The sequence below is a fragment of the Emydura macquarii genome, unplaced genomic scaffold (assembly GCF_026122565.2).
Source record: "Emydura macquarii macquarii isolate MOO-44397 ecotype Brisbane River unplaced genomic scaffold, CSIRO-AGI_Emac_v2 contig_318, whole genome shotgun sequence".
In the NCBI taxonomy this organism is placed as follows: Eukaryota; Metazoa; Chordata; order Testudines; family Chelidae; genus Emydura; species Emydura macquarii.
Window position 1 is genome coordinate 2132402 of NW_027130455.1, and position 25815 is coordinate 2158216.

Genomic DNA, 25815 nt, shown 5'->3' on the forward strand with positions numbered 1-25815 from the left:
GATCGCACACCAAAGACAATGCTGGTAGCCAATGCTATAGTAAACTAATTCAGGATTTATTAACTAGGAAAAAGAAATCAGAGTCATTTACAGTTTAAAGCAGGCAACCTATATGCACAAATGAGGTCAGTCTATGGTTCCAAAAGGTGACAGATGTAGTAATCTGTCAGCACTGAATGTCTTTTCAGGGCTTAACCCAGGGGATCTCTGCTATTTTGTTTCTTAGCTCCAGCCTTTGTAAGAATCCAAACAGCAAAGGGATGAAAAATCTTCATGTCAGCTATCTTTATTTCCCTCTTCCAGCATTCAAACTGATGGGACAAGATCTTTTCCATGTATTTCTCCAAGGTGGATGGGTGTAACACACTCCACACCCTATAATCACCCTCATAGTGAATTGTGTATTGTTAAATGCAAAGTATGTCATGTAAGATGTTTTTGGAATGCTCATGACATACTGAACATTATTGTTATAGTAGTATATTTGTTGCAATGTCATGTGAATAGTTATGAGGCTTTGCTATGTAATGTTCCCAAACGTGTTTCATAGCTTAAAGCAAATTCAGGTAAAAAGAGCAGAGAGGCAGTTTGTGCCTCACTAAGGCATGCATAAAACAAATCAGCTCTTCCCACAACAATGGACTAGCTTAAGCACTGATAAAGGGATACTCACCAACTCAGGTATGGAAGAAGCTGTGCAAGGATGCTATTTGTCACCAGACCCTGAAAGGGGGGCGAGGGGGCAGGCCCCAGAGAGGGACGAAAGAACATGTTAAAAAGGAGTGACATTTTGCAATCTCTCTCTCTCTCCCACTGCCATCTACAAACACCACCAAGCAACTGAAATACTGACCCAGGGGAGAGCCTGGCTGGGAAGGAATTTAGCCAGCCTGTGGTGAGAATCATTAAAGAATGTAAGATTGCTGAAAGTGTTAAGCTTAGTTTAGAATGCGTTTGGTTTTTGTTTCATCTAGTCAAATTTGACTTCATTTCTTCTGACTTATAATCACTTAAAATCTTTCTATACTTAATACATTTGTTTGTTTGTTTTATCTAAAGCACTGCATGTGGTTTGAGGTGTGTTAACAGCCCCAATTAACTTGATTTTCTGTGTTGGGACTAATGTAGATTTTGCTTTGTTCAGCATACATCCCAGATGGTCAAAGAGACAAAGGATGTATCGGACATCATGGAGAACCTGATGTTCAGATGTGCCTTGAACTAACCAATCATCCAAGTAATGGAAGATGTGAATGTCCCTCCTCCTCAAGTAAGCAGCCACCACCACCATTCATTTGGTGAGTACTTGAGGGACTGACAACAGGCTGAAGGGAAGTACTACGTACTGAAATTGTTGGCTTACTATTACAAATCCTAGAAACTTCCTGTACCTTGGAGAGACTGCCACATGGAAGTAGGCATCCTGGAAACAGAGCAGTAAACCAGTCACTGCAATCTAGGGAAAGAATAACTGATACCAGAGAAACCAGGAAAAATCTTACAGGCTTGATGGATTTGTTGAGATTTCAAAGATCTAGAATGGGTCTTACCTCCTTTGGACTTGGGGATGAAAAAGCAGCATGAGTAAAACTCCATTCCCTGATGTTGAAGGGGAACTTCTATGGATCAAAAAAGGGGGAAGAATCTGCAGTTCTTGAAGGAGAACTGATTTGTAAGATGGGTCCCTGCAAATGGAGTCAGTGGGTTCACCCTTAGCTGCAAGGCAGTAAGGCCTAGTGGCCAGAGTCAGTATGGTGGCCCTGGTCCATGGGGTTGTTTGGCCCAATAGCCAGGTTGGGTAGGCTGCCACCTAGGACCCAGCTCAGGGTCCTGACAGTGGCAAAGGGTTCTGCCACTGGGTCAGCGGGGATCCAGCTTAAATGCGCTGACAACTCATGGGTAATGTCTAACCCCACCTCACTAGCCCCTCCCCCCCCGGCTCCTTCCTATCTTGACTTCTAAAGCTGTAGCCTGGGTGTCTTTGGGGTCTCCAGAGATCCCTCTGCGAGTGTAGCACCCTGTGATTCTGGGGTTCGTCAGGTGTTCACTGGTTCTGAGGCAGTCGACAGAGTCCCAGCATCTCTGGCTCCCACGGCCAGGTTCTGGGGTTCTTGGACTGGAGCCTCCACTGCAAGTCCTTCCTCCTCGGTGTCCACCCACAACTGAGCTGAGATGCTCCCTTTTATACTAGAGCACTTGGAGCATGCCCAGTAGGGCTGAGGGAGCATGGCTTCCTCAGCCCACAATATGGAGTTCACCCTTCCCCATTCAGTGAGGGGTGAATGTACCCCATCACACTTGTGTATAGGGTGACCAGATGTCCCAATTTTATAGGGATATTCCTGATATTTGGGGGTATTGTCTTATATAGGTGCCTATTACCCTCCTCACTCTGTCCTGATTTTTCATACTTCCTATCTGGTCACCCTACCTGTGTGTTAGTACTGTGAAAATAAATGTTAAGTTTATAAGAATGTGTTTAATCTTGATGAAATGCTTGTAGGATGCTGTATACACTGATCTCACTTATAACATCTGTATCCCATGGTATAAAGTTATATTGAGTGTTTGCATTGTAAATCTCTGTAACTATGTAACTCAAACAAGAAAGAAGTATTAATTAATGTACAATGCTGGTCCTGCACAGAAGAAGGCCCATTGAAACCAAATGACCATTGTGAAATAGAAAAGGATAAAGACTTTGTTGATTCCACCTCCATCCCCCATGAAGAGGAGACAGGCGCCAATATTTGTCCCATCAGTCTGAACTCTGGGGAAAGGGAATCAGACCAGAAATCCTTGACCAGAAGGAACTTTATAACTATCTTGCTTGGAATTTGGGAAGGCAATATTTCTAAGCATAAGCAAGGGATCCCCAAGCTACTTAGCTTGGGTTAGCTCTGTAAGACGTAGAAAGCTTGCAAATCGCAGAAGCTTTAATTACCTTTTGGAACCTAACACTAACTCATTTGTATATGTATGTTTGCCTGCTTTAAACTTGTAAATAACTCTTATTTCTTTTTCTTAGTTAATAAATCTTTAATTAGTTTATTATAGAATTGGCTGCAAGCATTGCCTTTGGTGTGAGATCTAAAGAGCAACTGACACGTGGTAAGTGACGGTCCTTTGGGACTGGGAGTAATCTGAATATTGTTGTGATTTTTGGTGTATGGGACCATCTTTCACAAAGGCAGGCTTGCTTGGATGGCAAGATAGACCGGAGTGCTCAAGGGGACTGTTTGTGACTCCATGTGAAGGCTGTTGTAGTGCTTGAAGAGCTCACACTGGATACTTGGTTGGTGAAATCTAACTACAGAACACACAATCAGTTTGGAGTTTGTGCCCTGTTTCTTAACAGGCTGCCTGGAGGTTGGCACTCACAGTTGTGAGCCACTCTAGACAGCCTGACAGTTGTGTCTACTAAAGAGTTGCAGGCAGGATAGTAATAAAAATACTAGAAGCCCTGTATAAGAATCTAATAACATGTGTTGGTGTACTTAGCTGTAGGGACTGAGGAGGCCAGCATATGTCATAAGGTCTTTGCTGGTTCTAGAAGAGCCTCATGAACAGGATGAGCTACTCTCCCAGGGGCAGCAGCCTGGAGAATGTCTAAAAGCTTGTGAGAGTTCTCTTGTACAAACTCAGATTGTATGCCCAAAGCTGCAGCCATTCTTCTAAAAAATTCCTGATGAGACTTAAAATAATCTGGAACTGGAGAAGAACTGTCCATGATCGCTGAGTCCTCAGAAGAGGACGAACAAAGTTTAACAGAAGCAGATGGCTTCTCCTCTGCTAAAATTGGTTCCTCAGGCAATGGCTCCTCCTGTAGCACTGGCTGCTGTGGGAGAACAGTTTCTTTTCATCCTTCAAACCAAGGTGGCTCTGGACATTGCTTTGTTGTAATGTATAGTCTGGCAACCTTATGAATCTAGTCTAGGCCAATGATCAAGACTGAGGGGAATGGGAAACGCCCCAGGGATTCCAAAATGACAATACAGGGGGTTTAAAGCTTGAAGGGCCAGTAAGAACTGGGGCCACCAATGTCATGAATCAGTGTCAGGGAAATACCTAGTAATGAGTGCCATAGTATAAACTGAGGTCAGTACCCAAATTGACAGTTGTTCCAGTACAGAGGCTGTCAGCACCAAGACAGAGTTCGAGACAGAAAGTGAAGCTGAAGACAATACCAGCAACAACTGAGCTGAGCCCTTGACATGTTTCTTAGCTGGTATTAGTTTCAGTATAACTATCAGCCTCTATACTCGAGCTGAGACGACCTAGAGATCTGCTATCACAGGAGGTGCCATGAAAGCAGTGGACCAGTGCACCACAGGAGAGTCTAGAACAGAGAGGCAAAGCAAATCCTTGGATGTCTCAAAAGCCTATGGAGTTGTCAGCATTGACAATGTCAGCACCGAAAGAGTGCCTGTTAGTACTGGACTCAACAGCTGTCCTGCAGATGGTACCAGAGTCAATGGCACAATATTGATATCCTCACGTTGTGGTACAGGTAAACATGAGTTGATGGTCCAACTCTACTCTGGGTACTTGAAGAGTCCTGATGATGTTCCAAGTCCTTTTATGAAAGAGATGAGTTCTTTTGACTTCAAGTGACCCCAGTACATCTTATGTGTCTTCTTATAGGGAGGCCCTAGAGAGGAAGACTGACACCTCTTTCTCTGTGGAGAAGAGCCAGGACCAGGGATCCATCAGAAACAACTGCAGTCACATTAGCATACTTTGCAGGTGCAGGGCACTCATTTGGGGGTATAACTGCCTGCTCCATGAGATGTTGCTTGTGGATAGGTCTCTCGAAATCTATGTTCTTTTCTTGAAAGAGTGCCATATACTGCATCTTTCTTTAATATGACCCTCCATGAGGCACAAAGACAGTGTTTACAGGGGTCACTATCTGGGATAAAAACCTCACACCTTAAAGCCTGGTGAGCATGCCTACCACAGATGCATAGCACAGAAACTAGCAAAACAAACTTTAAAGTAAAAATAAAATAAACTTAACTAACAGGTATTAACTGCTAACTTCCTATTTTGCAGATGAGGTGGAAAGCTAGACTGGCTAACTATTCAGAAGAAAAAACAGTGAGGGAAACTGCACAGTGAGCTTGACTCAGGCCACAGATGGAGAGGAGGAACTGAGTAGGGTTGGGATGGCGCTGCCCATCTACAGCCTTCAGAGGTGCCATGAGGATGTGCAGGGCTCATGTGCTCCCTAGACGGGAACTGCTGCAGAAAATTGTCTGGCTCCAACATGCAGGGCAAATGCACACCTAAGAGGAATACATATATGTAAGGACTCAAAGAAGAATAATTTAATTTCTATATTTTTTTTAAATTGCTGCTACAGCTTTGTTTACAGATAGATGCAACAATTCAGCAAACACTCATGTGGGTTAAGTGTTTATTTGTAGGATTGGGGCCATAGCAACTTCAATTCCTTTGACTTCAACTTCTAAGTGCCCATGACTGTGGTCACATCAGATAGTTCTATACTGAGAGAAATCCTGTAGCAATTTCAAGCTAACAGCTTCTTTACATACAAATTCTGAAACCTTTAGAAATCAAGACAGATTATTCTGAGATAACAGGCAGTGAGCATATACAGTATAGGTGATAAGATTTTCCTTCAGAAGTGGAAGTTACATTTGCAGAAAGTTTACCAATCAGTCACCCAGAAATAGTCTATCCAAAGATGGCAATATAATAGAAATACAAGTCATACTAAATTTTAAAAAGGAACCTGCAGACTTATACTGATTTATAGTATCAATTTAGTCCATATAAATATATTTTTGAAACCATTATGATCCATGTATTTATAAAGTTTGACAGTTCCACTAATATCTTCCTGGGCACAATACTATTATAAGCTTGGTGTCTACAAAATCTAAACATTTAAAATTAATCCTTTTATTATCAAGTGACCATTATAAATCAAAACAAAACATTTAGACTATTCTAAGAATAAAAATATTTAAAATGTACAAAAAATAAATCACTTTGGGAAGACACGTATGCCAAGATTCAGCCAGATAAAATTGAAATCTACAAATGATATAGCTCTAAGAATAGGGCTTACAATAGGAATAGCATCTGACACATAATAGAATTAGACAACATAGCTAGAATGGGTGAGAGAAGGCAGGGTAGAATTATTTTGGGCACTTTGAGCTTAGTTCTCCAGGAAATAATTAATTGTTGTGAGAGAGAAGTATTAAGTGTCTCCTGAGGGCTGCTGAGCACATTGTTTTCTTATTATTCAGTCTAATAAAATGAACTGTGACAAGGTGAGTCGGTACAGCAAATAGGTGAAAAAACCCATCACAACAAAAAACTTGTGTTCAAAATATCATAAACATTGGACTGATGAAGGCTGAGAAAGCTAAGGTTTTCATAGAACCCTTTGACACATTTTTGTGACAATTTCTGGCCCTCATCGCTATTCACACTCTCAGATTATTTTAAAAGTCTCTCTTAAGCACACAAATGAGCCACATTTCTTGATTGGCAATAGGAGTAAATGAAAATCCTAAAAAATGACCATTGTGCATATCATTGGCATTCAATGTGTCGCATTGCAACACATATGCACCAATTTCTACCAATACTATATACTCAAATATAGTATTTAAAGAGCCAATTATATTGGTAATACAGCAGTACTATTTTATTTTGTTTGTACTGTAAATATTTGCTAACATTAATTGTACCTTGGAAATCTGAATGATTAGAAGACAACACTAACATAGAATTTTAGTACAGAACTCATTTTAATGAAAAAACTGATAGTTCTACAAATACTTAATGTTTCTAACAATAATTGTTCTTCACATTGAGATACAAGTCGTAAGTTAATATGAATTAGTGTTCATTTCTGGATCTATTACTAGAGCTGGTCTCAATACCTATGCCTTGGCATTAACACAACTAATCAATCAGCTGTTGCTGATGGAACAAAATATATCTTTGGCATCCAATTAACCAACTACTAGTTATGGAATGTGTTAGTTTACAGTCACTGGTTTTAATAGTCTACAAACATGTCTGCAGTAGTGTTGATACTGGACAATGTGGAGAAAATAGTTGTAATCACGTCATCTACCTTTTCTTAGGTAGCAAAGTTGTGATGACTTAGGAAATCTGTCTGTCAAACTTATGAATTCTCGTTAATATTATGAAGTTGTTATTATTAAACAACTGTATCTTTTAATGCCTCTATGTAAATGTGGATTCCATCAATACTGGCAGGACTATAAAGATCCTCTCTGTCAGACCAAGGACAACAGTCAGTTTTTATACCTTAAATAACAGCTGAATGACAATTTGTTGGCTGAGGCAAGGAGAAGCTACTTCCTCCAACTTGTCTAACAGGAGAGGGAAGTAGAGAGAGTGGAAAATTGTCCACTAAGGATAAAAGGGACAATGGGAACAAATCAGAAGTTTAAAAACAAGTCCTAGGGGGAAGACTCACAAAGAGACACAGGAAGTTTTGGGCAGGAGAGAGGAAGACAGGCATTACATTCATAGCAGGGGAGGGGATTTAGCTGGAAGACCAACCAAGGTGAGAGAAAGCAAGCTGATCTAGACAGAGAAGCTGCATGGTTCAGAGCAGCTCCAAGTTATCAGATGCAACAGAAGGGTCCAGGATGCCCCAGAGGCCTCTGACCCAAGTGCAAAGAGTGCTATGTAGTGGTGTGGAAACTGAGGCAGAGAAATGTGTGTAGGATTTATTATTTTTTGGATAGATCTATGTATTTCTCATTTTATTAAATATAGGGCAATGATTTTTTCAAGTCCGTGTGTACTATGTATTATACCTATTTCATCTGCCCTTGAAGAGTATCCTGTGAACCCAGAACACCCACGCTGCTGGAGTGTTTAAGCTTTGAGAAAGTTTGGGGAATCAGCACTGGTCTCAGGGGCTGGGCTGTTAGATCGCAAAGGTCTCAGCTCTCAGGACGGGGTACTAGAAAGAATATCCCAAGCTAGGGACAAGGCATGGATTCTGTTCAAACTCAAAGCTTAAAGCACATAGGGATTCAGCATCTGGATCCCCTCAGTCTGGTGAATATCCAAAGACAGATTGCGAGGGTGCACTATCTTAAGGTGCACAAAATGGTCAATATTTAAGGGTGTAACGAAAGCAGCCACAATTACTGGTAAAAAGCAACATACTTTTTAATTTAGATTTTTAAGTTAAGCTCTCCCCAATCCTCTGTCTGGCATTTTCTCTTTTTCCATCATATTAAGTCTTACAGAACCTGGACTGGAAATTCCTTGGGGCAGTGACTGCAGGTCACATTCTGATATCACTTGCACTGGTGTGAATGAGTTTTACAACAGTATTAGGGAGATGAAATTTGTTTCTGTGTCTTATTTGACTGTACAGTGTCAACAACATCTTTTATGAGCTTCACATTAGCATTACTATTACTGCTAATAATACCAAAAAACATTTAAGGATTCCAGAGTTTACCTTTATTTACATGTCAAAGCATATTCAATTTATAAATCATATTCAGATGATCTATTAAATTACTTTGCAAGGAATTCTTATGTCTGTGATTTCAAATGAATTATACTTTTTGTATTTAAGGTTTTTATGAGAAGTAGAGATAGACTGGACTCATTACCCATTGCCTTTGTGTATTCAGCTGCAGTAACTCTATCATCTTCGTCAAATGATGTCTCTAATGCAGACATTATCAACAACCACCTTCCATCTTTTGTAGTCATGACACAGTTGTAAAACTTCCATTCCTTTGGATACCAGTTTATCTCAGGACATTTCTGACATAACTAACTCTCTTTCTTCCTCTTCCTGGTTTGCTCGTGATCTTGCCTGATGGCATGAGTCTGGAAATGAGTCACTCTGCAATCAGCAAACTATGTGTTCACAGAAAGATGTTATTCTTTTATGTAAGGTATCAAGTAATTTTACTCTTTTAAAATGTATCCTTCCCATTACCTTTACATTTGTAGTTTTAGTTATCCAATAATTTTTAAGATTCTTCTGGAACACCAAAACTTGAATGTTCTGAGTCTCCCCCCGTGTCCTTTTTTAAGCATCCGGCTCTCACAGCCATACAGGAGAGCTGACCACATATAGCAGATATGCAGTTTTAACTTTCAACAACACAGAAGTCTTTGGAAGTTGTTAAATACATTCTTTGAAAAGCAGTATCCTTTTGATTTCTTCATCATATCTTCTGTCTCTTGTTATTACATTCCTTAAATAGGGGAACCTATTCACTTGTTCAACCATTCAACCATTAAGGTATAGATGTTGCCTGTCTTGTGCATCATTGTGTTTACTTATTATCAGACCTTCTGTCTTCCTAACACTGATCATCATTCTGTATTTCTTGCTGACACTGTTCACAGCAATAAGCATGCTCTGAAGTTCTTCCCTAATAGAAGCAATGCAAACTAGGTCATTAGCATATCTTATGTTGTTGATTTATATGCCATTGACATGTATGCCCTGGTTGGTGTCTTCTAAACTTTCCCTCATTATACTTTCTACACATACGTTAATTAGTTGTCCATCAAGGTTGCTTTCTAGTTCCACATCTTCCTTGAACCTGTCATACTCGTCTTTATACTTTATAGTTCATTTGGATTGCTGTTTTCTGTCTCCATTATAGGCTTTTTATTAATTGTATATCTTGAGAATCAATATTATATTCCTCAAGAATAAATATCATCTTGTCATGTTGGTTTTTATCAAATGCTGTCTCATAATCTATGAAGCACATATAAATTTCCTTTGCATTTATTGCATGCTTGCATAAGATCCTCAGGGCAAAGAGTGCCTCCCTTTTGCCTATTCCTGGGCAGAAACCAAATTGACTACTACTAATTCTGTCACAAGATGGAGAGGTATCTGTGTGCCAATAATTTTCAACAAAACTAAGTGTATGGCTTATCAAGCTTATAGTTTGCAGTTGTTCACATTCTTTAGCATTATTAACCTTTGGTAGAGGAATAAAGACTGACTTCTTAAAGTCCCCCAGAAATTCTCCTGGTATGTATATCTGAATAAAAAGTTTCAACACTTAAGTTTTTTAACCTTCATTCAGGCATTCTAACATTTCAGTTGCAATGCCATCCTCCCCAGTCACTTTTCCTCAGTTTATGTTTTTAATTCTCTTTCTAGTTCCCATATTTTACTACGTAGTGCTTTTTCTTTTCTTTTGATGTCTGTATCTTCTATTTTTTCAAAATCATCAAAAAGTTCATTCATGTATTCCATCCACCTTTCCAGGATATTTTCATAGCACATCCTGCCATCCTTAACTTCAATGCAGCTAAGTTCTTTTCTTGACTTCTTTATTTGTCTCATAGTTTTGTATGATGTGATGAATCTTTGTGGCTCTTTCTAGTTTCATATTCTTTCATTTCATCACATCATAACTATGTACAACCTGCTTATTTCCCCTCTGATGGATAATTCCACTCAAAGCTGGAAGGCACCACCTCCTGGCAGTTCTGGGGATTAGCTTGGTCAGGCCGACACTCTTTCCAGTGGTTACACCCTATCAGTTTCTCCTGTACAGCCCCTCTTTTGCTCTCAGAAGCCGAAGCTGTCCTCTTTTGCAGGTCACTATTGTAGTGTCCCCTTCCAGGGGGGAGTGTATCAAGGTTCCTGCTCTCCAGCAATCTCAGGCAGTCTTCTGCTTCATGCCTCATTGGGCCACTCCTGCAGTGACTGACAGAGGAACCCAGGCCCACCCTCTTCTCCAGGTTCTGGCTCAGAGACCCTCTACACAACAGCCAAGGTCTGTTTCCTGCACCTTGCTGCCTTTCCCTGAGCCACTTCAATAACTCCTGGTCCTCCCCACTGCTCTGGGTTTGCCAGTCTCTTCACTCCCTCCTGTCAGGGAGTAACTTTAGGCAACTCATATCTGCAGCCCCCCCCAAGCACGCCTCCCTTCTCCCAAGGAGTGACTGAAGACTCTTTCCCTGAAGTCCCTTCTGTTTCCAATTTCCTGTCTTTTTGTAGAAGCTCCACCTGTCCCTCACAGGTGAGCTTCTCTCTAATTAGCTGCCTCCATCCTAGAGCTCCCGTTTGCAGCCTAATTAGCTAATTGGGCCCACCTGGCCCAATTCAGCTCTTGCAGGGCCAATGTGTGGAGCACACCCTATCACATTCCCTCACCCAATCTTCATGAGTGTTAAAAGATCTATTGGCCCCAATCATGGCCCACATACGGCTCTAAAAACATCAATGTAGATGTTGCAGTTGAAGCTGGAGCTCTGGCTCTGAAGCCCACCTCCTCTGGGCTGCAGAGCTTAATTTCCAGTCTGAGACTCATTTTTAATGCGGTAGCACAAATCTGAGTCTGTAGACTCAAGCTCTGAGACTCACTACTGTGGGTTTTAAAACCCAGTGTAGACAAACCCTTTAACAAACTTCTATTCCCTTTAATTAGAAACTGAATATAAAGGTGGGGAAGAGGTCTCAGATAGTTAGTTAAACCTATGCAGAAACATTAGTAGCTAGTCAGTTCAGTACTTAAGTAGGACAAGCAAGAGTTTCTAGTTTCCTTTCTATTTTTTCTATACTATGTCCTTTATTACCAATTTTATTAAGATTTTATGCTATTTTTAAAACCAAGCTGCTTGCAAATAAAAGTGGCAAAATCTAAATGTCAGACAGCTACATACGATTCTGAATGTGGGACGAATGTAATCTTCCTGTATTAGTATGGTATGCTGACTATTTGTGAATGCTCACTATTTATCCAACAGGTAACAGCTGTTACTGTCTAACATATAAATATGCACCGGTTTCAAGAGTCATTTTAAAAACCTTATGGAGTGAAAATTCTCCTCTTTCTGTTTTGGCACATGTACTAAGTGTCTATACTTCTTTACAAAAGAGAAACAAGATACTGCACATCACAGAAAAAACTGAGGAAAAGAATGTAACTTGGAATCAGTCTACGTATAGAAATTGAACCTATTTAATTATACCAGTTTCTAAATCAATTTAGCTAAATCAGTGAAAACTCTGTGAGAACTATTACAATTGGTTTAAGTTTACCTTATAATGACTTCTCTTAATTCACAAACAAACCAAAAACTTCAAAACATTGACATAAGAAATATGAGCTGTCTGTTGGTCTAAGTAAGCCATCCAGACCAGCCCAAGTCCATCCTGGACTATATGTGTTGATGAAGACTGGGGGGAGCACAGAACCTCCAAAAGAAGACAGAAAGTTACTGTTACCACCATAAACTTTCCAAAATGTCTTGTGGAAAAGACAAAGACTGTCCTACATGGCCTGATATTGAATGCTCAATTGGCACTAAGGTAGTGAAATTCTAAGACAGTGGTTCTCAGCCAGGGCTAGGCGTATCCCTTGGGGTACAGAGAGGTCTTCTGGGGGTATATCAACTCATCTAGATAGTTGCCTAATTTTACAACAGGCTACATACAAAGCACTAGTGAAGTCAGTACAAACTAAAATTTCAGACAGACAATGACTTGTTTATACTACTCTATATACTATACACTGAAATGTAAGTATAATATTTATATTCTATTCGATTTATTTTATAATTATATGCGAAAGTATATGCAAAATTATATGCGAAAGTAAGCAATTTTTCAGTAATAGTATGCTGTGAAACTGTACTTTTATACCTGATTTCATAAGCAAGTAGTTTTTAGATGAGGTGAAACTTGGAGTACGCAAGACAGATCAGACTCCTGAAAGGGGTACAGTAGTCATGAAAGGTTGAGAACCACTGTTCTAAGATGTGCATTTGGGGAGACAGATACAGGAGGCTATGAGCCAAGTAATCTTGAGAGTTTGGGTCTGGAACAGATGGGTCCTAAGGCATTTAAGGCTGCAATGGAGTTTGTTATGTTCTGTTTAATACTTCTAATCATAAAATCAAATCTCAGAAAGGAGGCAGTGCTGAATTTATACAAAGTATGTGTTACCTTTTTCAGGGATAACATGAATGATTTAGCTTGTGAGATTTTATGGGATGAGTTAGAAATACCGTTCCAGGATCATTAATTCTACTAGCTTTGTATATCCTTCATAGAGAAAGTTCAGTTAAGGTTCATAATACACTCAGAAGCTCCACTGATTTTTAAAGCCAATATTTTTCTTAGTTTTCATTCTGAAAAGCCAGTTAATTTCTTAAAATAGTAATATTTGTATATTTCAGGACAGTTGAGTGGTTTGGGGGTTTTGTGTTTCTATTTATCCTAATGTCAATAAAGCATTGCGCATACTCAGCACCTCTCAGGCCTTAACCCTCAAAATCAAAGGTGCCACAGTGATAGCACTAACTATAGAATTCCTTTGTTTTCCACAGAAAATGTGCAACATGGCTAGCAGCTGTTTTTCTGGGCATGATGGTTGCACTCCCAATGTCCTTAAACTTCTAGGTACAAGGAAGTAGCTCTGTTTTAATTCTTGGACTCTCTCCTGAGCCTACTACTTATGAAAACCAAGTAGTATGGCAGTTGTTTGTAAGGCAGACAACTAAACCACTAAGTAACAGATTGAAACTAGCTATTTAACAGTTGGTGCTAAAACAATTAACTAGTTTTGAACTATAAGTGACCTTAAGGTGAAAGGTTCCCTATTTGATTAGGAATCTCCTGAAGCATCTAACCTACCAATGACAATTTTGAACAAACAAACCAAACAAATGGTGAAATAAATGTACATTCGTGTCTGAATTTAGCAGACTTTTGTTCAATGTCATCATAGTTATAGAATAAGGATTTATAATGCTTAGTTAAATGTATACATGTTTTTTCCCAAATATTAACTTACCTTCTGGTTTAATAAAGCACTTGCTAGACTTTGTACTTCAGAACTCAATAGTGAGGTGCCTCTGATGACTTTGCTGAGAGCTGCAAGTGACTGATGGACGCTTTGCACTAGGAGAATGGCATTGAATTGTTCAAGAATAATGAATGACAAGATTGGAGATCCTTGTTGCTCAGTAGGAGGAGATACCTTCTGATGAATCAGGCTGGAGTTCTAAAAGAAGAATGTATGATGCTCAGTTAATAAATTCAAGGAGACAAATATAATATTATACTACATATTGTTTTCTTTATACTCTCATTTATGATAATTTAATATTTGTAGTATAGTAGTTCACAGTAGTATTGTGCCAGGCGTTGCATGAAAACAATAGTAAGAAAGAGTCCCTGCCCTGAAGATCTTTCAATTTAAATAGAAAAAAAAGACAAAGACTGGAAAGAAAAATGGAAGTGTAAAATAACTTGCCAAAGGTTACAGCAGGTCAGTGGCCAAGCCAGGCATACAACAAAAGTCCGCTGACTCCAAGTCCAAAGTCCTATCCACTGGACCTTTGTGTCTTTTTAATGTAAGACAGGATGTACGGGACATACACTCTATTAAGTATATCCAGTCCTTTTAACATTTTCTCTCTTCAGTATTTTTCTGTCACTGTATCTTTATTTTTTTATAATACAATGAAAGATTTTACTATGGAGATTCATGACAATGTTAAAGTGGAAGCACTAATTCAGAATGGAATATGAACTCAGTTTTTAAAAATTAATTATATAAGTAGTGAGACTGTTCTGTTAAGTAAAGAACATTGTGCAGATCCTCGCTCTCCCATAATAAGAAAAGATAAAATATCAGGTTACTTTTTTAATACATTACTTTAGACAGCTGCCATTTCAATCAGATACAACTTGCAATTTCAGGCATATTGTCACTTTTTTCATAGAATTCAGAGTCTATAGTGCAGTAGTGGGTCCTGGTTCCAGTCATATATTTGCTAGTGCATACTGCCCATATGTGTTTCTCATTGAAGCACTGTCTTTTATTTAATATGGTTATTACATATATTACGTATATGAAGCTTTTATTTTTCTAAATTGTTTATAATGATTTGGTAGCATTTTTCTTCTACCAGACAACCAATTTTTCCCCCATGAAGCCATTAAACTTTCTATTTGCTAATAACTGAAATACTGTTTTCTTTGTTCTTATTCATTCTTTTCACCTTCCCTGTTCATGCTCACTTTCCCTCTCTTGAGCCCCACTCCTCCCATTTTCCTTTTTCAATAAAGAGCAGCTCAGAGGCAAATGACACTACCAGAAGAAAGTCTTAGACTGTGGAAGATCTGCTGACATGATCTCACGCTCCTTCACTCCACGGAACAGGATGTACCTGGCAGTGCTGGAAGAATCATGAACCCGCAGAAAAAACAGGGCTAATTGTGAAAAGTTCCATAGGGGTAGCCGTGTTAGTCTGCATACAGCAAAAACAACGAGAGTCCTGTAGATGTCTGACGAAGTGGGTTACAGCCCACAAAAGCTTATGCCTGCAGAAATTAAATTTGTTAGTCTTTAAAGTGCTACAGGACTCTCGTTGTTAGGGCCAATTGTGATACTCTCCCAAATAATCAGGAGAGGGAAATCAAAGATGTTGGTCTTCTTTGTGTACTCTCCAGATTCAAGAGAGTACCCATGCCCTCATGCTCCTTTTACAAGCTTCTCTCTTCAGAAGTCTACCTTTTTTCAAACCTGGTGCTGGGATAGTTGTGGAAAGATTAGCAATTGTCAATGGATTATACCAGTGGTTCCCAACCTTTTTGGCTCGAGGGCCACAAATATAATTTTTACAGCCCTGAAGGAGCAACAATGTATTGACGTGTACACCATTAAGGACTACAAATTACTACATATTTAAAGTAAATGTTTGATGCTACTGTGCTCATTTTTACATTCAACTATTTTACACCTACAAATTACTCACAGTATGTCATACACTCATAGACAAAGCACTAGTGTAGATGAGTGAGTGTCACTATACACTGAAGCATGTGGCCTGGCAGTTAAGTCTTGGTGGCTGATAAACCAGAAGGCACTGATTTTTAGAGTCCTGGCCCTCCTCAAACATGGTGGGCTCTGGCTGTTCTGCCAGCAGCCTCCCCCCCACCGCCTACACTGCAGCCAGATGGAAGGAGCTCAGTGAGGAGGCTGCCTCATTGCTGATCTCCATTCTCCCTGGCTGCAGTAGGGAAATTGCATGTGTCCTTTAGCCCCATGCGCTCCACCTGGGTCCCTAGGCAATGGCTTCCTTTGCAGCTAGGGGGATGGGAGATCAGTGCTTCCCTCCTTCTGGTTCCTGCAGGGACCCAGGCAGAGAACTTTGCTGTCTGCTGGAGCCAGGGGACCTCCAGCAGGGACCCCAGCGCCTATGGGCCTAGGCGGAGCATTTGCCGTGGTTCCTGCTACAGCCAGGGGAAGGGGAGTATTGATCTCCTGTCCCTTTGGCTGCAGCAAGCAGCCTGCATTGGTCTTGTAGCCCCACAGCAACATGCTCCCCCTGGGTCCTTAGGTAGCAGCTCCCTTCTGCAGTCAGCAGGAGGGGAGCCGCAGGCCACTTTGAAAGACCCCGCAGGTCACTTTTGGCCCCTGGGCCACAGGTTGGGAACAACTGGATTATACAAATGTTAAGTTTTGAGGTGGGGGGGGGGAGATTATTGTTTGCTGGGTTTTTTTTATTTTTCTATATCACCAACGTTGGAGTTGTAAGGCACACAACATGGATGTAAACATTGTTCTTTTTCCTTTTCTACTATTAACACCACCAAAATCAGTCCAACAAATGAAAGCTATATTCATGTATTCATAGATTCCAAAGACAGAAGGGACTACTGTGATCATCTAGTCTGACCTCCTGTATAACACAGGCCATAGAACTTCCCCAAAATAATTCCTAGAGTATATCTTTTAGAAAAACATCCACCACAACTCTTGGAAAGTTGTTCCAATGGTTAATTACTCGCACTGTTAAAAAATGTAAACCTTCTTTTCAATCTCAAATTGTCTAGCTTCAACTTCAATCATGTTATACCTTTCTCAGTTAAACTGAAGAGCCAATTTCGTATTTGTTACCCATGTAGATACTTATAGACTGTAATCAAGGCACCCCTTCTCTCTGTTAAACTAAATAGATTGAGCTCCTTGAGTTCACGTATTAGCTAAAGTGAAATCAATTAAACTAGGATGATTTACACAAGCTGAAGATTAGGCCCAGAAATCTGACATCTTGAGTGTGCAAATGCTGTATTTATACGTTATGAAAATGAAACTTTCAGTCATGCTTGTGAAGCAAAAACCTCTTTCAAGCATTTAAGAAACAGTACTGATATCAATTGACCATCCAAAGAAAAGCCCATCTCACTAAGAAAGCTTCTTGGTGAGAGTATTAATGAAGCAATAAAGGAAAGAGGAAAAACTAGGAGGGACAAAACAAGATAGGGGAAACATATATGGAAGTGTATTTATAAGGAAAACAGGTAAATAAAATAGAGGTATTCTATTAAATATTGCCAATCTATTTCTTAGCACAGTGCTGTAAATATACTTAGCAGTATTTAATTATTTTTGGGAAACAAACAGTACAGGCTGGGCTGATAGGTACTAGTTCTCACTTAGCATTGAAGATGTGTTCAAAATGATCGTGTTATCAAATATGACAAAAGTTTGGGGATGCTTGGATCTGAGTTTTTGGTTTGGATCATTTTAACTATAGAAGCCACTTGCAAAATTCAGGTCTGGGTTCAGAATTTGCGTATCAAAGTTCTTTGGTATTTGCACTTGGGACTTTCATGTAGGTACATCTCTAAAGATCATGTTTGGCCTTATCAGAGTCAGCAAACGCAGCTTCTGTGAAGAAAGTGAGAAAATTGAAATTTAAATAGGCTAAAGTAAGAGAATTACACTCTGTAAATCTGTAATGCAGATTTTAGTACAAAAAGGTTTTAACGCTATAATTTTAAAGCAACTAATTAGTTCTTCTTCTGCAATAATGAATGTTCTTAAGAGTGATTTGCAGAGTTGTGTAAAGTTAAGTAAAGCCATTAACAGAAAATTACTTCTGACATAATTTTCTAAGGATCTTGATTGTTTCAAAATCATGCAGTGCAATCATATTATTAATAGATAATGAATAGAAAATTGAACTAGCAGGGATAAAAGACTCTACTTAAACCATCACTTTATATCAATCAAAATTTATCATTCAGTATGTAGGCATGGAATAAGAACAGACATTTTAACTAGCTGGTATAGTGTGTGATAGCTCTAGAGGATGTGTTCTGATTTTCATTGTGCTTGGGCTCTAAAATAAAGAAATACAATTTGGTTTATTGACTTTTCAAGATCAGTTATGTACCCCATGAAAGAGTGGTTTTTCCTTCCAATATACTTAAGGTGTGATTTCAGAAGATCTATTAATCTTGCTACACTTACAACTCCAATGAATAATAATATTATTGTATTTATATCTTGAATAGTTTCAGTTTTACTGTTTATTCTGTGCTATCATGCATACAGTCTACCTACTACATTATGCTGAAATATTTGTAATGCTCTGTTTTATGGAACAAGGGGCAAACTGAATTACATTTCCAAGTACTTATCTCTGCAAGAAGATGAAGTACCTAAACTAGATTTTATTTCACAGCGATTTTGACTAGGAAACACAGAAAGAGTGTTAATATTCTGGTATTAGCTTTTCACAATTTAAATATAAAACTAAGACTCTTAAAGGTATTCATGTTTTCAAATACCCACTGTCATTTTTATTTCACACTTTTGTTTTCAGATTACATTAAAGCTATTCAAAATTCATATCTATTAATCACTTAATTTATTAGCTCAGAGGATGTTAAACAGCTTGTAAATGTTATTGTACATGCAGAATATCACCCAATGCATATTTCTGAAGCAACTGTTCTGAGATAACCAATTCAACTCATGGTAACTATATATTGTATTGAATCTTAAACATGGGATAAGTAAATTTTGTAAAATATTTTCAATAAGTCACAAATACCTTAAAATCACTATTTTGCCAATTTGTAAAATATTTTTGTCCACGTCATCGTTTTCCATTACTTTACTAAAACTAAAAATCAGGGAAGTACCCACTGTGAAAATGACTAGAGGCCCTGTCTTTGCTGAAATTAGATGAAATCAATTTCTAAATCCCTCCCATGGTATTCTGCTTTGCAGTCCAGTTGGCTGTTGACTTCTATATTTCATCTATGCTTGCATGCATTACAAGTCCAACAGGAACCTTCAATGTCACTGGTCTCAAGCTCACAACTAAAGGAACTGTATGGCCATGACTGGCAGAAGAATAAAGGGACAGGGTCATGGTTACCAACATATAGAATACAGGTCTACAACAGACAATTAAATAAAGTTGTTTACTGTCCAGAAGTCTGTATAATAAATGCCCAGTATCTGTAATTTGGCTTTACCTATACACTTTAGATTTCATATAAGTTATGAAACAATAGTAATTTAGTTTGCTTTTTAACTTTAATTTACTCTGTGCCCCCAACATACTGAATCTACAAAACTAGACTGATATAAATTTCCGTGATCAAATACTCTGCTTGATGAAGAAATGCTTCTGGGCTTTCTGGATCAAAGTTGTTCTTTGTATTTGTTCAATGCTCAAGTATAAGCAGAGAGAGAGCCAAGGCAGTGGAACTTTCAGGCTCTATTCTTCCTCCACATATAGCATCCTATCTTATCAAGCACTTCCTGAAAGTACAGTTCTCTGAGGTGCTAGGCATTATCCATTTCAAAGCATGCTATAAGTTTCCCAACAGTGGGCGTGTCTATCATAAGAGTCTTCTTCTAATTCTTGGCAAAAGATTCCTCTTTCTCCCATGTTGTTCACCTCCTGGGCTCTGGACCACCCCTCTTCCCCCGGAATCCTCAAACCACCTTGTTGTCACATCTGTTCTCTGTCCCTATACTTCTGCATCACTGGGCGATTTACAAGAACAATGTGTGAGAGCTAAACAACTCACCAAAAGGAAATACTGTGAGCAACCTGTTTTCCCTTTGAATTTTATGTTTTTTATGACTAGTCACCTGTGAAGGAGTCAGAAATGCATGTGAAAAGTAGACATGAGAGGTGAAGTGGACAAGTGGAGCAACTTGTAAAGAACTGCTGAAGCTAAGTGTGCGCTTTCTAATCCAAAACAATTAGGGTACATCTGTAACTTTAATCTCAAATACCATTTTTATGTGGCTTATTATCCAACTGCACATATTTCTGAAATCTTTCATCAACCTTTCTGTCCATCTTTTCTACCTGCAATGTTGCCTCTATTCCACCTTTGATAAAATATCTACCTATGACTCCATCTATATTAAACTTTCATCTAAACTATTCCAACTCGTTTATCACTTCCCTGATGTGTACAAAGTAGGATAGTTAAATTGCTTCCCTACCCAAATAACCTCCCTGGCTCTTCACTGGCTTCAAGATCCAATTTCTATTCTTTTCTTGTTTTTATAACTTTCCATTGACATACTGTAAGTCATAGAATAACAGAATCATAGAAATGTAGGGCTGGAAGGGACCTCGAGAAGTCATCAAGTCCAGCCCCCTGCACAGTGGCAGGATCAAGTAAACATAGACCATCCCTGACAGGCATTTATCTAACTTGTTTCCAAAAACTTTCAACTTCCACAATCTGCCTTGAAACCCTATTTCAGAGCTTAAATACTGTGAGGGCGTGCAAGATTTTGTAACGCGAAATCAGCTTAGCTTGACAAGAGCAAGGCCCTGAAGGCAAGTATAAGCTTTGATGGCAAGTATAGCAAGAGTTAGCCTCTCAGGAGCCAGGCCCAGAAACTGCCCTCTAAATGGCCCCGGCTCAAAAGAGGAACAGTCATAAGGCCTGGAAAGTCCACGAGATAAAAATATAAATCTGCTGATGCTTGGTCAGCAGAATAATCGCTGTTTTAGCAATAAAATTAAGTAGTATCAGCATTAAGATTAACCTTTTTGAAGTAAACAACTAACGTTACCTTATTCCAAAAAGTCCCTAATTAACCACCAATAGACTAATGGAACATAAGATAAGGCCCAATCCCTGTAGGGATTGAGATATGCGTCACCTACCCCAGTGATAGCAAAAGGGTATAAGAAGGCCTGGTAGCTCCCTCCTCCCAAGAGACTCTCCGTGGATCCGTGGAAGCGCTAGCAGATACCTCGGGCAGGATGGCTCCCTGGTCGCCACTCGCTTATCAGAACGAAACATGGGTCTCCTCGTTCTTGCATTGCATCTTCCTTCCTGCTTAGGTAGGACTAGACATGCTTGTAAGCCCTCTTGGACTATCTCTCCTAGATTGATGGGCCCCCAGGAGTATATCGCAGTGGGTGTCCTCTTGGTGGGCTTCTTCCTTGCTCTGTGGTTTGTTAAGTGTTGCTGCTGTTCAGTTAACAATAACAACAACAATAATTGTGGGCATTTTCCCCTGGTGTAAAATGCATATATCTACCTGCTGAATGTTACTTTATACCTTTTATGTGGATTGTAGCCTCCTCATACTCTTTTTAATCTGAGCAATAGTGCTAGAAATTCTGTGGAACTGCTGCTATGTAAATGAGGCTGCCCGGGGGTAAAATGCCCATTTCTATGTGTCATAAATTACTTTTTGCTTTTATGATTGATTGTGCCTGTATTTTACTCCTTGTATTAGGACTTGTGCTGAAACTTCTGTTGTACTATTGCAGAAGGCTCTCTCTTTCACTATCTCATTTAATAAATAAGCTAATTTTGAATAATTTTGTCTGTTTGCTCCATCCCGCCACCAAGATATAATACGAACACTACAAATACCCTTATAATTAGAAAATTGTTCCTAATATCCAAGCTATTTCTCCCTGGCTGCAGATTAAGCCCATTATTTTTTGTCCCACCTCCAGTGGAAAAGGAGAACAATTGATCACTGTGCTCTTTATAACAGCCCTTAATATACCTGAAGATTGTTACCGTCTTATCTCAAGAATAAACATGCCCAGGTTTTTTTTTTTTTAAATATTTCATCACAGTTCAGGTTTTCTAAACCTTTTATCATTTTTGTTGCTGTCCTCGGAACTCTCTCCAATTTGTCCACATCTTTTCCAAGCCTCCTCCAAATTTAAGTCCTTGAGTTCCTCAGTCCAATTGAGTTCATTAACTAATTCACTAATTTCCCAAAGTCTGCCCTTTTGAAATAAAAAAACATAGTTGACTACCTGATTTTGACGATCTTTCCATTTAATGTAAACTGAATCATCTCATGATCACCTGATCCTATGACCTGCTCTTCAATGATGTCCTCACTATTTACTAAAACAAAGTCTAAAGTTGTATCGCCTCTTGTTGATTGAGCGATAATTTGATGAAGAAAACGGTCATCTATGACATCCAGGAATAACTGGCCCCAACCAGTATTAGTTGCATTTATTTTCCAATTTATAACTGGGAATGTGATTGAAATGATTGAGGATAAATATTTCTGTCTTTGATGGACACTATGCAAAACAATGTCAAGTATGTAAAAGAAACATATGTATGGTTATGTCAATGAAGTCTTTTAAGGAAACAGAAGAATGAATGTGTTAGTGAATATTCAATTAGATGATCTAAGGGTGTTTTGACCTACTAGTGCTTTTATCAAGGAACATAAGAGTGTGGTACAGTTTTCCTAGCACTTATCTTGAAGATATTATTAACAAAAAGGCTAACACTAATTAGATGGAAGAACATAGGCCTTTAGAGAAATATAGGATACTTTAATACAATTGGTCATTCATTAATCCTAATTATATTATATAACAAGTGTGTTGTCACTAGAATGCTGATAAAAGGGTTTTAAAACCAACAGCATTACCAGAAGATCCATCCCTATTTTTCATTATGGATACACACTGAACACATGAGTGTACAGACCAAAAGAAGTACATACACCAAAAATCTTGTCTATAGTGTTTAGGATGCCAAAAATATTGTATATTGTTTGGCAAACAGTGTTTATTTATGTTCCACTAAACAAGATTTTCATTTGCCAGCCAGATAAAAATAAAAAATAATTTACCAGATAAATGATGAAAACTCACTAGTAAATAGCCTCCCTTTTGACCTAACTGGGAAAAACTGGTCTGGACATTTACTGGACTGTCCTCCTCTGCTTCCTTAGAATGTTCCATGTAGGTACAACCTTGTACTCCTGTTGGTGCATAAGAAACTTTATGCATATGGGAAATCCCATAGAGTTCCCTGGGTTGTAATTTACTTCCAATGACTTTTAAAAAATAAAAACATTTTAAAAGATGTATTAGCATACTTTGCATTTGTATGGGCCTGAAATTGAAAGCCTTCATTCAACTAAGTAGATTTCACTTACATTGTCCTGCCTTGAGTGAAGGGGATGGGACTAGAAGACCTCTCGAGGTCCCTTCCAGTCCTATGATTCTATGATCTATGAATACCCCACCGATATCCATGGGACTTATAAGGACTATTTACGTGAGTAAGGCTTTACCATGACCAGGCCTGTTGATTGCAACAAACTGACTTCTCAGAATCCTGGAACTAAATTAGAGAATATAAATTAATGAGCCACAAATGTCTGATGTAAAGTTATATAAGGTCAGGATTTGGAATTAAGTTTTAGAAACTGGTAGTGTTTTTAGAATTTGTTGGTAAGTTCTATAGTGAAATATAACCTAATTAGAACTTAATGAGACGCTAAGTTGTATTCAAATTCTTATGAATTCCACAGTCTTCTTTATCAAGAAATATAACAATGATACTTTATCAGAGATTTAGAAGAAACTTTATTTGTTTTTGGAAGTGACATGGTAATAATGGACAAAGGACTAGACAAACACAGGTTAATTTAAGAACAAAACAACCCAGACTTCTCACAGAGTACTCTTCAATCTGAAATGACTACCAGAGAGAAATATGTTCATAGTTAATCGTGTTGATTAAAAAAAGAAAAAAATCTGCAGTGACTAATTATGCAGATTATTTTAGCATGAAAACTAAATATAATTGAAACTAAGATTAGTATTTAGATTAAAACCACTGTTCATAAAGATCCATTATTACTGAACATTGCTGTGACTGTCTAACCTCTGATACAGCTAAATGGTACCCAAGATTTCTTCAGCTTCTTTTACATCCAGAGATCCGCACACTTTGTAGACTAAAAGCGCTTAGAAACAAGCTGCATCAGGAAAATCTATTTTTGGCACCATGGGCTTGATTCTCCCCACTTAAACCACTTTTACACTGCTGTCATTTTATTTTTCTTTTTGGGAATTATATTAGTTAATATCAAAAGTGAGAGAAGAACCATGTCCACCTTTCCTAATGATTATATGCCCTGGCACATGTAAGAATTTCATAAGTAACTGCTATCTTCAAAGAGATGCACTTGAGTTCATGCTTAATGTGCAACTGCACACACTCACCTGCTTCAAATTTTCAAAGACATAAGAACATAAGAATGTTCTTAAAAACATAAGAACTATTCTGTGCCTATAGGAAAACACAGAAACAGATGGTGGACCTGAAGGGCAGTGAGAGTTCTTAAATACAGAGCAACTTTTCTCAGGCCTTTTTGAGGACCTAGCCAAATTAAAATTGTAAGTCAGACTCTACTGCCTTGGTATTAATTCATGGATTGGCATGACTGTCATTTCTAAATACCTTATCCATGTTTGATCTACTATGAAGTATGCCAGCTATGTTTATGCTTTGAGGTCAGATCCTCAACTACTTTAAACTGGCATAACTGCATTTCAATGCTATACTAGTTTACAGCAGCTTTAGATCTGGCCTTTGGACAGATAAGTTAAACACTTAAATCCATAGACACTTAAATAAAAGTGGTCTCATTTTCAGAGTTGTTGCATATGATTTCAATGGGAGCTATGGGTTCTCTGCACCTTTAAAAAAACCATACCACTTTTATTTCGGTATCTAAATATGGAGTTGTGTGTCTAATTTCAGGCACTTAAGTTTAAAATTCTGGACTTAGTTTAAGTAAGTAGTAATATGAATAAAGGACTCAATAACAATGTTCAGAATAACTAGGATTCAATGACACAAAATACCAGAGAAGACTGATAGATGGAATTCCCTGACTCTAAACTTATTTTTGCCAACTGTGTCCTGGGCAGTCAGGACTAGAGGTGAAGGTGAGACTTTGGCCTACTTGTTAGAGCTGAGTCTGGGGTTAGTGGAGACCAGGAAACAAGCCTAGGGACAGTACTGGAGGGGCAGAAACCAAATGCCAGAGTCAAAGGGGGTAAACCAGAGTCATAAGCCAGAGGTGGAGCCAGAAGTCTGAAGCCAAAGGGATGCAGGGAGCAGTGACAAGCACAGCTACAACTGTGGCATGCACTGAGCAGCCACTGAGCTGCTGTGGGGGCCAGGCATATAAATAGGGCTTAAAAACCAGCTGCGAACCAGGGGCTGTGACCACTCAGAGTTTTAAGGCAGGGCAGCTGGGCTTACTGGTTGCCTAGCAGTGCAGTTAGTCAGGGAGCAGGCTGCAGCTGTTCCTAGCTACTCTGGTCCCTGACATTTGTGAGGTATATCTAACAAAGTACCAGACTCACTCACTGACTGGACTGAAGTGTTGAAGGATCAATTGTCTTTCCTAGATGAGGTTACAAAGGAACAGAATCTCCTGTTTTCAACAGATTCAACATAAGAAATCCAGTTTAAGATGTCAGCTAGTGACATATTTATTGTTTACAATATATCAATTTTAATTAGTTATTTCTGTATATAATGAAGGGTTGATATTTATAGATATTCTTTCAAGTTTTGTTCAATTTTTTCTATGTTTGTGAAAATACACTCACAGATTTTGCAACTGCACAGTAAACTCACTTCATATTCAAACAGAGAACCTCCACAAAACACACACGTATACAGTTTATGACAATCACAGTCAA

The 25815-nt window shown here is 38.7% G+C and overlaps 1 protein-coding gene across 3 annotated transcripts in view; it reads right to left on the reverse strand.

Annotated features, from left to right (window-relative positions):
* Window positions 1-25815, reverse strand: part of DYNC2H1 (dynein cytoplasmic 2 heavy chain 1) — a 410146-nt gene that overhangs the window by 92810 nt on the left and 291521 nt on the right. For 2 of the 3 annotated variants that reach the window (XM_067567730.1, XM_067567720.1), the window contains exon 84: window positions 13824-14033. In XM_067567730.1, coding sequence (XP_067423831.1) covers window positions 13824-14033 — 210 coding nt within the window. Of the gene's footprint in view, window positions 1-13823; window positions 14034-17476; window positions 17712-25815 lie in introns of those variants that run through there. The other variant, XR_010923568.1, reaches the window with a different exon arrangement.